The sequence below is a fragment of the Entamoeba histolytica genome, genomic scaffold (assembly GCF_000208925.1).
Source record: "Entamoeba histolytica HM-1:IMSS scf_1104750518507 genomic scaffold, whole genome shotgun sequence".
Lineage (NCBI taxonomy): Eukaryota > Evosea > Mastigamoebida > Endamoebidae > Entamoeba > Entamoeba histolytica.
In genome coordinates this window covers 1-12,747 of record NW_001915013.1, presented here as the reverse complement: position 1 = coordinate 12,747, position 12,747 = coordinate 1, and the positions used below count along the sequence as shown (strand labels likewise).

Sequence of the window (12,747 nt, the reverse complement as noted above, 5' to 3'; positions counted from 1 at the left end):
AGTCTGTATTATTTACGACTTTATGTAATTTTCCATCTGCTGGTATTAAATCTGCAATATCAGTGTTATTTTCTGTAATATATATTGTATCTGTTGCTACTGTTGCTAATTTATTTCCGTTGTTATATATTTTTATAGAATCTATTTTATATTGTGGTACATTTGTAGTTACATAAACATAATCAAGTGCATCAAGATTATCATCTGGAGTGATAGTGTATGAACCATTTTCAGTAATAGTAACTGCTTTTGTTTGGATTTTTGGTTCAGGTACTTGATTGATTAATTGAATACGGTCAATGTAATTTTCACTGGTGAATGTTGTTATTCCATTTGTAGTTGTTTCGATAGTTATATCATTTGTATTCACTGTTACTTTGAATGTATTTTTATTTAATTCATCTTTTCTTATTAAAGTTTCTTGTTTGGTTGTCGTGCTAATGATAGACATGAATGATAAAAATGAGTTAATTAATATATTTGTTTATCTTTTATAATTAAAATAAATGTAGATTCTTCTTTTTCTGGAAATGCTATAGTTACTTTTTCATATGTTGAATTATTTTCTGCTTGATATGTGAGTGTTTCTCTTTGTTTGATTTCTTCATTGGTTAAATTGACATTTAAATCAAGTAAATTCATTGTTTGTTCTTCTTCTATTGGAGTGCAAATATATCTATCAAAATGAACAGTGATATACCATTGACAATTAAATTTAATACTTTTATTATCATTGTTATTTGGTGTTTCTACTCCTATGAAGTACCATGGATAAAAAGGAATACTTACATTTTCATTTGTAAATGGTTGAAGTTCAGGTGAATCATATTTCCAATATCCTTCTACTCTAGTAGGTCCATAATAGTTTTGTTCTTGTAATGTCATAGCTTTAATAATTGTATTAATTTGAAATGCTCCACCTGGATAATAGACTTGTTGTTGTAAATGAGTACTTGAATTAATCATATTAATTACTTTATTTATATCTTTGTCATCAGCAGTGTCTTGATCAATATTGGAACGAATATATGTTGGAAACCATGTAGTACTAACAATAGGAAAATTTAATCCTATTTCTTCTACATTTATTTCACCTATTGAGAGACTAATCAATGCTTTAAATATTTTAACTCTTTTAAAACAATTACAAAATGATTTATAATTTGTGTTATTGAAGAGTAATTCAAAAAGAGAAGTTTTATATACTCACATTCCTTTATTTAATTTAATTTCAATGGGGTATTAAAAACAAATTCTACTTCATGTGTATTACTAGGACAGTTATTTCTAGAATGAATCATATGAATAAAGAGATGAACTGAATAATTCATAATATGAGTGCAGACTCCAGTGATTCTAATCACTCGCATAATTGTACAGAAGATGTGTTTAAAGAAAGTACATGGAATATTATCCGTAAAATAGTCATGCTTATATTATCGTGTATAATGTTAATAGTTAGCTGTTTCTTTGCATTTTTTGAAAGTAGAAGACAAGTGAATGTTATGAATGCAGTAGAAGAAGTATTAGAAGTAGTAAAAACTTTAACCCCTAATTAACTTTTTATTTTAATGTGTTTGGTTAAGAAGAGAAAACAACGATTAAATCTTCATAAAAGAAGATATGGTTCAATACGATTTAATTATGATGGAATAAGAAGAGATACTCAGCAACAATATCATCCTTTTAGTACTTCTATGAGAGTTGATCAAACAAAATATAAACCATTTAATACTTCTAAGTATACGAGTGATATATTACAGAATAATAATCAAGGAGTATATTATACTCCACCTTGACCAAATAGAAAAGAAACATTAGATGAAAAAGAACCTCAAAGAATGAGAAAAATGGTTATTGATGTAGATGATGATTTTATTGAAGAAAAGAAACCAATAACAATCGTGAGGATTATATAAAAGATAAATATAGTGAATTGACAGGTGGTAAGAGTGTTAATGATCCATCTGCTCATTTAGATGTTTCAATGGTTCAAGGGATTAAAGAAGGATATAAAAATATGGAGCAAAGTATTTTAATGATATTGCAAAAGCTTTTGGTGTAAGTAGTATTTTTAATATTAAAGAATTTAATGAATTTAATGAGGCGTTGAAAGGAAATAATTTATATAAATATTTAGAAACGAGATATAAGAATGGAGATTTATTTGAGAGGAATACTGCACTTGAATTAATGAAGGTGGCAATAGAGAAAAATCCAAATATTGTTGATAATATATATTTCTACTGTCTTTAGTGAGAAAGAATTAGCTTTGTATTATCTTACTCATCCTGAGAGTATAAATTTGACATTGCCTGTTTTGTATAATGGAAAGATTATTCGTGTTAATGGAAATTGTTTTAAAACAACACCAGAGGGGGAGAGATGTTTAAATTCAACAAATGTAGATCAAATGTCTGGTATTGCTGCTCCTTTGGCTTTAATAAAGTATTTGAATGATATTAAACTAGTCAGTGATATTGTTGTTGATAAATTGAATGATTTAACTATTCAACACAAATTGATGGATGATGATCCATACCAATTGAATTTTAGTCAAGCATATATTAGAAGTGTATTACCTCCTGAATTATGGAAGAGAATCGAGAATGTAGCATTTGAACCAAATGTTGTGAGAAGCTATGAACGCTTGAATTATATTTCAGTGCCGGAAGCTATTAGTACACATTCATCTGATGATTATTATCATAAAATTCATATTGGTTCAAGAACAAATCGAGAAGATAATAAAGGTACTATTTTAAGCCAGCTGATTTTGAAAGAAGAGGATTGCATCAATATTTATATAAACAACCTCATTTTAATAAAATAGAAAGTGGGAAAGAGAATTATGAAATGATGAAGAATGTTCATAAACAATTAAAACATTGGGGAACAAGTGATAAACGTACTGATTATGAAAAAGTATTACTTAGAGTATCTCCTGATGATGATAAAATTAATCATTTTAAAACAATAAATGGAAAAATTAAATTTTATAATAAATAATCAATTACTTTCTTTCTTTGGTTTTGTTTCTTCTTCTTTCTTTTTATCTTTTATTATAAATCTATTCTTGTATTCTTTCTTTTGTTCCTCTTTCTTTTTGGGATGTCCCACATTAATCCTTTTTTTTCTAGCTATTCTATAGACTAAGCTCCAGTATGGTTTCTTTAGTTCTTTTATTTCTTCATCTTTTGTGTATTCTTCAATGGAATTGACTAATTTGACCATGGTGTCTATAAATTCATCTGCATCCATATATACAAACTTACCCATAGCATGGTCTGCTATCATGTCTTTAATGGTTGTCATGTATGAATGATTAAACAGATCGAAATAAATAGTTTAAATAGTCAATTTATCTCTTTTATGGTAGTACATTATTCATACTCGTACTCATATTCATATTCATATTCTATTTCTGGTTCCACTTCTTCTATTTCTTCTACATTTTATTCTGCTTCTTCATTTACATCGACGTTTTCGTTGTTATGTTTAAAGTTATTCCAATATTTTTGTTGATCTTGTAATGTTAACTCTTTTGGAATGTCTTCAACTCTTAAGTCTTCTTCTTCTTGTTTTATTATTGGTTCAATCTGTTCTGTTAGTATATTTTTAGAATCGCTTTTGTCTCTTTTTTGTGATGGATTCGAATAGAATAATATGTCTTTAGCAAGTAATCTATATCTTTTTTCTAATTCATCAACTTCATGCTTACGGGTTTTAACGTCATCGAAGAGTTCTTTATCATCGATTTTTGTAGTAAGCTTCTTAACTTCTTTGACTTTTCGTTATTTCTTAGCAATAACTGGTTTTTTAATTTGTTTTTCTTCTTTCTCTTTATATTCTTCTCTTTTCTCTTCTATTTTTTAATTGGTAATGTATCATTCATTATTTCATTATTTTGAGCTTCTTCTGTTTCGATTAATGCTTCATTTTGTGGATGTTCTATTTTTGTTTCATTTATTGCTTCTTCTCTTTCTTCTTTCTCTTCTATTGGTAAATAGTGTTGTAATTATTCTAAATGTATTCCTCGTTCATAATCTCTCTTTTCTTGATATTCATTAGTACTTCTAAATGATGTTTTCGTTTTGAGTTATCTCTATTTTTTATCTATCCATTCTTTAATGGAATGTCTATTCTCTCTTGGTGGTTTAGGTAGTATAATATTTCTATCTGGTTCTTTTTCATCTTTATGTATTTCTATTTCTTCTTCCATTGCTTTATCTTTTATTTCTTCAAGTATTTGTGGGATTTTATCTTCTTTAATGTCCAATAGACTTTTTTCTTTAATTATTGAGCCATTTATGATAAGTCCTTCTTCTTGTGCTTTTATGTATTCATCTATATTTTGTCTATTATTTTCTCTTATTATATCTCTTATTTCTAATAATTGTTTTGCCATTTCAGCTTCGTTTGAAGCATCTATTCCTGCTTTTTGTAATATCTTTGTAACTGGACTAGTATAGGTTAATATATCTGAAGTATCTTCTGGACTAATTAATTCATATAAAGGTAATTCTTCTTGAAGCTCTTTATCATTGGTATCAATGTTATCATCTGTTTCTATGTCTATAAGTTGCTCATTCTTATATTCATTTATGTTTGGATCATCAAATATATCTAATTGATTCATTTTCATATTTACATCTACGTCTTCAATTATTGAATTCTTTGTTTTATCAATATCAATAAGATTAATTAATTCTAGTCTATCTGTTGTATCTATTTCGATATCTGGTTTATAGAATGTACCATCTGTATAATTATCTGGATGTAAATCAACATCATCATCTTCTTCAAAGTAATAATCTTCTCCATTATCTGGATCATATATGTTATTTATTTTATTGAATATATAATCATTGTAATTATCATAGTATTGGTTGTTATGAATACTTCTATAACTTCCCCATTTTCTTTTTAACACATTTGGTCTATACCAATAACTCATTATTAAAATAAAAATAAAAGATAAACCAAAAAAAGAGTTAATTAAAATTACCACCTAACCACCTATTTGCTAGTTCTCTAGCTTTTTGAGTTAATTCAACATCTGATTCTTTAGGTGGTAGTATTGCTTTATTATTCTCTTTTAACAGAGATAATATTAAAGACTTCTTTTTCTCTCTGTTTTCTTCAACTGACATTGGCTCTTCAAGTACTATCGGAGGAGGCATACTTTCTTCTTCTAATTCTTCTATTATTTCATTTAAATCATCTATTGTGTCATCTCCCATATCATCTAAACTAACATCTTCTTCAACTTCGTTCTCCATAAACATTTCAACTAGTTTGGGATCTAATCTATCATATTTACTTTTATCTTGTACTGCTTCTGCTTTAGGTGGTGGTTCAATAAACAACTTTTCTTTGGTTTGTAGCACTACTGTATTTTTCTCCAGCCAATCGAAGTCTTCATATTCTTTAGTTGTTCGTGGTAAAGCTTTCCAACTTCCTGGATTTAAAACTAAAATAGTTGGAATCGATGTCACTTTTACATGTGAATTTTTATTGTTTATTGTAATATGCTCTTCTCCTAGTACTGGTTAGTGATTTAAACTCTGACCAAGTTATGTCATTTAAATTCGCATCGTCGAATAATCTGATATCATATATAACATTTTCATTGTGTCTGTTGAGCATAAAATGACTTCTAAATTCATCCACTTTTAAGTCTTTAAGCAGGTCATTTACAAATTCCGTCTTACCCATTCGTGTATCACTAACTAGTACCAGAGTTTTGATTCTTTTTTATTTCCCTTTAACATTGATTCTAACCGGATTCTACTATTTTTGACAAGATAATTATCTTCTTTCCAAGGTTGCAATTTAATTCTAATACGTCGATAGTTATCTCTGTCGTGTTCTTGGTTCCATATCTTGTCAAAATTTTGAACAGTGTTCATATAACCCTTGAGACTAACACTTTTTAAATAAGCGTGTGCTTCTTCAAGATCTGGCATTTTTAGCGCTTTACCTATATCTTTATCTCCAAATCTTCCCCTGTCCGTTTCTAATTTGCCCATCTCACTAAATACAGCTCCACTATCGGGATGTTTAATATGTTATTTTTTAAATATTCTATTATGTTTTTAAAACTTCCATCATACTGTTCACTTTCAGTTACTTTAGTAAATTTAACAAAATGTTTCTCTCCATTAAGCTGTACACAAGGTTTTTTTGCGACTATGAGCAACTTCATCTAGTTCAAAGAACATGTGCACGTGTTTATTGTGTCCTCTTGTTGATTTACTTAATGCCTCTTTATTTCTTGTAGTACACTATTGTTCCATAGCGTTTTTGATTATTGTATCGGTTGGCATTTGTTCATCTGGTATAAAATTAATTGTTACGAGTCTGTGCATTGATCTGAACTCGTAATATTTTCCTTTGGTTTATGTCACATTCAATTGAATGGTTTGATATTAGTAAGATGAACTATTTATTATCCCTGGAATTTTCTATTTTGTCTGTTTATTGTATGTATGAGGTAATGAATGAGGTAGAAGAATGTCTGTCAAACTATAATAATATAATTCAATTAATTTAGAATTGTCTGTTTAAGTGCCTGTCTGTCGTGTTGTTTACACGTTTCATGTGTTATTTAAACTGGAGTACTTTTTATTTCATTCGATGTTCCCCCTCTTGTCTAGCATTGTGCAAGACATCAACGAAACCTGTAAATATATCCTCGAAAGTGAAACTTTAGATTTAGAATCTAAATGTCTAATCTATTCTATCATGTATTTTATTAGGAGGTTTGAGGAGACACACTATAATTATAGTGATGTTTTATTTTATTGTTTAACATGTTTCGTTGATTCTTGCACTAAGGTTCAACGATTTAATAAACTTGGAGGTTTATTAGAATTGTTAGAAAATTTCCATTTCGTTAATGATTTGGAATAATAATTAATTTATTATTTTTTTATTTTATTTATTTTTATTTATTAAAACCAAAATTAATATTAAAAAGAATTAAATTAATTTTAATTATCTTTAGTAACTTTTGGTTTCTTTTCCATTCTCTTTATTAACTCTACTCATTCACTTTCTGATGCCTTTTCTTCATATAACATGATGACTTCTGCATAATTTTCCATCATTTCTTCTGTCATATCGTGAATTTCTTTCACATGTTCTGCTTCTTTCTCCATTAGCATATCATACGTGGGCAAGTTGCATGGTATTCTCTGTTCCTTATCGAAGCATTCTAAAAAATTTGAACAGAGTTACCTTCATGTCATCAATACTTCTGAAGTAATCTATTAAATCGGACATTTTTATATTGCCCAGATGTTGTTGCATGCTTCTTTCTTCTGGAGAGTCACACGTGCTATTGATACGTTTGTTATCCCCTCTTCAACAGTTTAAATATTAAGATGTAACAGACATTTAGACAGGCAAAAGAAACAAAGCAGGCAATTTCTATTTTTATTATAATTATTATAATTATAATATAATAGGCATTTTATTACCTCATACAATCATTTAATTTGTTATTTAAACATTTTTATTGTATATAGCATTCAAAGTTTTTTAATGGTATTTGTAACAAGCTGCATCTCTCAGTATTACTCCCAGCTATTGCTAAGGAGGCGAGAGTGAAGCCAAGTCAATCCATGAATAATAATACTGAAATAGTATTATATGGTTTGATTTATTGGTTCCGTGTTTGGGAATGTAAGTATCATTTGAAATACTCGGACTAAATGAATAAATAGTCGAATATCTCATTGTAGATATTCATTCCAATTTATTGGTTTATGGTCCTCTTTTGTTCTTACTTAATATACTTGATTCAGGTAAGTATATTCGTGATATTGATCATTTTAATTGAATGCTTTTTATTTCTTTTTATTGTTTAAATAACAAAAATAAATACCAAAATTTTAAATTAATTAAGAAATATTCAATTATAATATTTCCACTGTTCTTCTTCTTGGTTTACTCTCTTCATCCTTCTTTTCCTTTTTTCTTTTATCGTTTTAATTAAAAGGAAATTCTTTCTTTTGAACGTTTTAATTTTATTGTCAAATTCTTCTATTGTTTTAGTATAGCCTTCGGTCATAGACTTGACGCGACACAACTTAATAGATCATTGCCTAATGATATATCAAAACTATTACATAACACATTCCACGTTTCAGTCAGTCTCTTTAAATCTGTTAAAAAGAATTGATATCCGCTAATTTTAAAGCTCTGTCTTCTATTTCTGTTTCTTCTTCAGAAACATATCTATCATTTTTATGCATTGATCCATACATCAAATAATATAATAACTATATAAAGATGGTAGTATCATTAAATAATAGAATAGTATTATTCTTAATAGTTTATTTAACTGTTCTTTGGAAGTGTTTCAATCAAAATGTTCATTAAGAATAAAATCTTGATTTCATACATGAAATGACTAGTATAATATTTGTGACAATAAGCATCCCCTTGTATCAAGTATAATTTCTTAAAGCAATAAGAAGCTTGGCTAATCTTTCACCTCCAATAAGAAGAGAGTGACAATCTTCAATAAAGAAATCCAAATAATTCATAACCAGAGAATCGAACTTATAATTTTCAAAAGTCCATCTTCTCTGGAAATAAGAAATCCAATAAATTAAACAACGAACAAACAAAAAATTATCACGTTCTAAATGGAAATCCAGCTGTTCTTTGATATTCTGCATAATTTCTGAAAGAGTAGTAACAAGAATACCGTTGCACATTCTTTTCTAAATAAATAAATAAAAACAAAAAAAAATTAAATAATAAAAAGATTAAAACCTAAGACTCAAACAGACACTTTTTTAAAAACAGACAAATTAAAAAATATAAAAAAAACCTTAAAGAACAAAAAAAAAAAAACAACAATGAATTCAAATAAACAAAACTATTACCATTTTAAATCAATCGCGGGTTTTGCATATATCAACTTCGAGAACTTACATACTACCCCCAACATTACAGACAATGAAAGAAGCTTTAACGACTTGGTGCTCAACAAAGACAAATAAAGAGAATATAAAATATCTAGCTTATGGTAAGACAACAGAAGGAAATAACAAACATGGCTATGTTTTCTTTATATTAGAAAACCAAGTAGATATAATGAGAAAACCATTCGTAAATATCAATGGGAAAGAAATGAAGATAAATTTCAGTCCGTTTACAAAATTAGACGCTTTCGACGGTTCATATCTGAGTATTATTGATGACATAAAAAACCAAAGTAAAAAACACAAAACAAAAGCTGTCTTCGAAGAATATGGTAATTTAAAGACGACAAAGGGGTACAAGGTTGGGGATTCGATGATAGAACAATCCCTTAGGATGAACTCAAAAGCTGAAGCAATCGCTTATTTAAGAAATATAAGCCCAGCCTGGGTAATGAACAATGAAAAAATTCAGCGAAATGTATGACAAACAACATAGCAGAGAAAGAAGAAACAGAATAAATATAAAATTGAGTCCCTGGAAAGAAACAAATCCAGTAGTCCAGGGAGCAAGAGTGTGGATGCACACTCTAGAAACAGTAGACATTAAAAAGCCACCCGCCTTAGTGATTGTTTCAGAAACCAAACGAGGAAAGACTGAATTTATCAACGATCTCCTCAAAGACAAACAAGTATATGAATTCCGATGAAGAATCATGGCAGATGGCTATGATGAAAGTAGAGAATACGACTATCGACTTTTTGATGATGCAAGTTTGAACTCAATAGAATGTGAAGACTTCAAAGCTATTATTTCAACTTGAGGTGAGAAAGCAAGAGTCAATGTATAATATTGACATTTAGATGAAATAACTATGCCCACCATTATAGTATTGAATCCAGGTAGTTTTAAAGATTTACAGACTTTAGCAGGAAATAAAGGAGATAGAGACTGGCTAGATAAAAACACTGTTGTACTTACTACAAAGGAGAAATTATATATTGAAAATGACAGTGACAATGATAGAATATCAATGTTACAAAAATTATATGGAGAATTACCACCAAATTTAATAAATGCAATAGCTGCCAATTACAAATTACATGAAGAACTACCACCATTTGACAATATAGATGATATAGATGCTGCTTATGTAGATGAAATATTAAATGATTTACAAATGTCAGAACCATTAGAAGAGGTAATTAGACGAGATGTATTTGATTTGCCATTAAAGAGAAAAGAACCAATATTAAATGCTGAAGACTCAACTCTCATTGAAGGTGTATCAGAAGAAGATAATGATATACAAAAGTAAACGAATAATTGAGACATGGTTGAATTCAAACGGAAATAATTTAATCTATTTATTTCTTTTATCTTTTATTTTTATTTTAATAATGAGTTATTGGTATAGACCAAATGTGTTAAAAAGAAAATGGGGAAGTTATAGAAGTATTCATAACAACCAATACTATGATAATTACAATGATTATATATTCAATAAAATAAATAACATATATGATCCAGATAATGGAGAAGATTATTACTTTGAAGAAGATGATGATGTTGATTTACATCCAGATAATTATACAGATGGTACATTCTATAAACCAGATATCGAAATAGATACAACAGATAGACTAGAATTAATTAATCTTATTGATATTGATAAAACAAAGAATTCAATAATTGAAGACGTAGATGTAAATATGAAAATGAATCAATTAGATATATTTGATGATCCAAACATAAATGAATATAAGAATGAGCAACTTATAGACATAGAAACAGATGATAACATTGATACCAATGATAAAGAGCTTCAAGAAGAATTACCTTTATATGAATTAATTAGTCCAGAAGATACTTCAGATATATTAACCTATACTAGTCCAGTTACAAAGATATTACAAAAAGCAGGAATAGATGCTTCAAACGAAGCTGAAATGGCAAAACAATTATTAGAAATAAGAGATATAATAAGAGAAAATAATAGACAAAATATAGATGAATACATAAAAGCACAAGAAGAAGGACTTATCATAAATGGCTCAATAATTAAAGAAAAAAGTCTATTGGACATTAAAGAAGATAAAATCCCACAAATACTTGAAGAAATAAAAGATAAAGCAATGGAAGAAGAAATAGAAATACATAAAGATGAAAAAGAACCAGATAGAAATATTATACTACCTAAACCACCAAGAGAGAATAGACATTCCATTAAAGAATGGATAGATAAAAAATAGAGATAACTCAAAACGAAAACATCATTTAGAAGTACTAATGAATATCAAGAAAAGAGAGATTATGAACGAGGAATACATTTAGAATAATTACAACACTATTTACCAATAGAAGAGAAAGAAGAAAGAGAAGAAGCAATAAATGAAACAAAAATAGAACATCCACAAAATGAAGCATTAATCGAAACAGAAGAAGCTCAAAATAATGAAATAATGAATGATACATTACCAATTAAAAAATAGAAGAGAAAAGAGAAGAATATAAAGAGAAAGAAGAAAAACAAATTAAAAAACCAGTTATTGCTAAGAAATAACGAAAAGTCAAAGAAGTTAAGAAGCTTACTACAAAAATCGATGATAAAGAACTCTTCGATGACGTTAAAACCCGTAAGCATGAAGTTGATGAATTAGAAAAAAGATATAGATTACTTGCTAAAGACATATTATTCTATTCGAATCCATCACAAAAAAGAGACAAAAGCGATTCTAAAAATATACTAACAGAACAGATTGAACCAATAATAAAACAAGAAGAAGAAGACTTAAGAGTTGAAGACATTCCAAAAGAGTTAACATTACAAGATCAACAAAAATATTGGAATAACTTTAAACATAACAACGAAAACGTCGATGTAAATGAAGAAGCAGAATAAAATGTAGAAGAAATAGAAGAAGTGGAACCAGAAATAGAATATGAATATGAATATGAGTACGAGTATGAATAATGTACTACCATAAAAGAGATAAATTGACTATTTAAACTATTTATTTCGATCTGTTTAATCATTCATACATGACAACCATTAAAGACATGATAGCAGACCATGCTATGGGTAAGTTTGTATATATGGATGCAGATGAATTTATAGACACCATGGTCAAATTAGTCAATTCCATTGAAGAATACACAAAAGATGAAGAAATAAAAGAACTAAAGAAACCATACTGGAGCTTAGTCTATAGAATAGCTAGAAAAAAAAGGATTAATGTGGGACATCCCAAAAAGAAAGAGGAACAAAAGAAAGAATACAAGAATAGATTTATAATAAAAGATAAAAAGAAAGAAGAAGAAACAAAACCAAAGAAAGAAAGTAATTGATTATTTATTATAAAATTTAATTTTTCCATTTATTGTTTTAAAATGATTAATTTTATCATCATCAGGAGATACTCTAAGTAATACTTTTTCATAATCAGTACGTTTATCACTTGTTCCCCAATGTTTTAATTGTTTATGAACATTCTTCATCATTTCATAATTCTCTTTCCCACTTTCTATTTTATTAAAATGAGGTTGTTTATATAAATATTGATGCAATCCTCTTCTTTCAAAATCAGCTGGCTTAAAATAGTACCTTTATTATCTTCTCGATTTGTTCTTGAACCAATATGAATTTTATGATAATAATCATCAGATGAATGTGTACTAATAGCTTCCGGCACTGAAATATAATTCAAGCGTTCATAGCTTCTCACAACATTTGGTTCAAATGCTACATTCTCGATTCTCTTCCATAATTCAGGAGGTAATACACTTCTAATATATGCTTGACTAAAATTC

General features: G+C 28.0%; 7 protein-coding genes and 1 pseudogene across 7 annotated transcripts; 5 read left to right on the top strand and 3 right to left on the bottom strand.

Moving 5' to 3' along the window:
- Positions 1–471: 471 nt before the first annotated feature.
- Positions 472–966, bottom strand: EHI_145330 (uncharacterized protein; the record flags this gene model as incomplete). Its single annotated transcript, XM_001913871.1, has 1 exon — positions 472–966. One exon carries the CDS (start codon positions 964–966, stop codon positions 472–474), a length of 495 nt encoding a protein of 164 aa, XP_001913906.1.
- A 1,447-nt stretch (positions 967–2,413) lies between these two features.
- Positions 2,414–3,009, top strand: EHI_145320 (uncharacterized protein; the record flags this gene model as incomplete). The annotated part of the gene is made up of 2 exons (XM_001913870.1): positions 2,414–2,629; positions 2,767–3,009. The coding sequence occupies 2 exons, from the start codon at positions 2,414–2,416 to the stop codon at positions 3,007–3,009; spliced, it is 459 nt and encodes a 152-aa protein (XP_001913905.1).
- On the bottom strand, positions 3,010–3,315 carry EHI_145310 (uncharacterized protein; the record flags this gene model as incomplete). Its single annotated transcript, XM_647732.1, has 1 exon — positions 3,010–3,315. One exon carries the CDS (start codon positions 3,313–3,315, stop codon positions 3,010–3,012), a length of 306 nt encoding a protein of 101 aa, XP_652824.1.
- A 790-nt stretch (positions 3,316–4,105) lies between these two features.
- Positions 4,106–5,969, bottom strand: EHI_145300 (uncharacterized protein; the record flags this gene model as incomplete). The annotated part of the gene is made up of 4 exons (XM_001913869.1): positions 4,106–4,952; positions 5,017–5,534; positions 5,626–5,728; positions 5,785–5,969. The coding sequence occupies 4 exons, from the start codon at positions 5,967–5,969 to the stop codon at positions 4,106–4,108; spliced, it is 1,653 nt and encodes a 550-aa protein (XP_001913904.1).
- A 3,004-nt stretch (positions 5,970–8,973) lies between these two features.
- On the top strand, positions 8,974–9,423 carry EHI_145290 (uncharacterized protein; the record flags this gene model as incomplete). Its single annotated transcript, XM_645862.2, has 1 exon — positions 8,974–9,423. The coding sequence occupies one exon, from the start codon at positions 8,974–8,976 to the stop codon at positions 9,421–9,423; it is 450 nt and encodes a 149-aa protein (XP_650954.2).
- A 229-nt stretch (positions 9,424–9,652) lies between these two features.
- Positions 9,653–10,255, top strand: EHI_145280 (uncharacterized protein; the record flags this gene model as incomplete). Its single annotated transcript, XM_001913868.1, has 2 exons — positions 9,653–9,710; positions 9,801–10,255. 2 exons carry the CDS (start codon positions 9,653–9,655, stop codon positions 10,253–10,255), a joined length of 513 nt encoding a protein of 170 aa, XP_001913903.1.
- Positions 10,256–10,337: 82 nt separating this feature from the next.
- On the top strand, positions 10,338–11,839 carry EHI_145270 (annotated as a pseudogene).
- A 140-nt stretch (positions 11,840–11,979) lies between these two features.
- On the top strand, positions 11,980–12,285 carry EHI_145260 (uncharacterized protein; the record flags this gene model as incomplete). The annotated part of the gene is made up of 1 exon (XM_643668.1): positions 11,980–12,285. One exon carries the CDS (start codon positions 11,980–11,982, stop codon positions 12,283–12,285), a length of 306 nt encoding a protein of 101 aa, XP_648760.1.
- Positions 12,286–12,747: the final 462 nt, after the last annotated feature.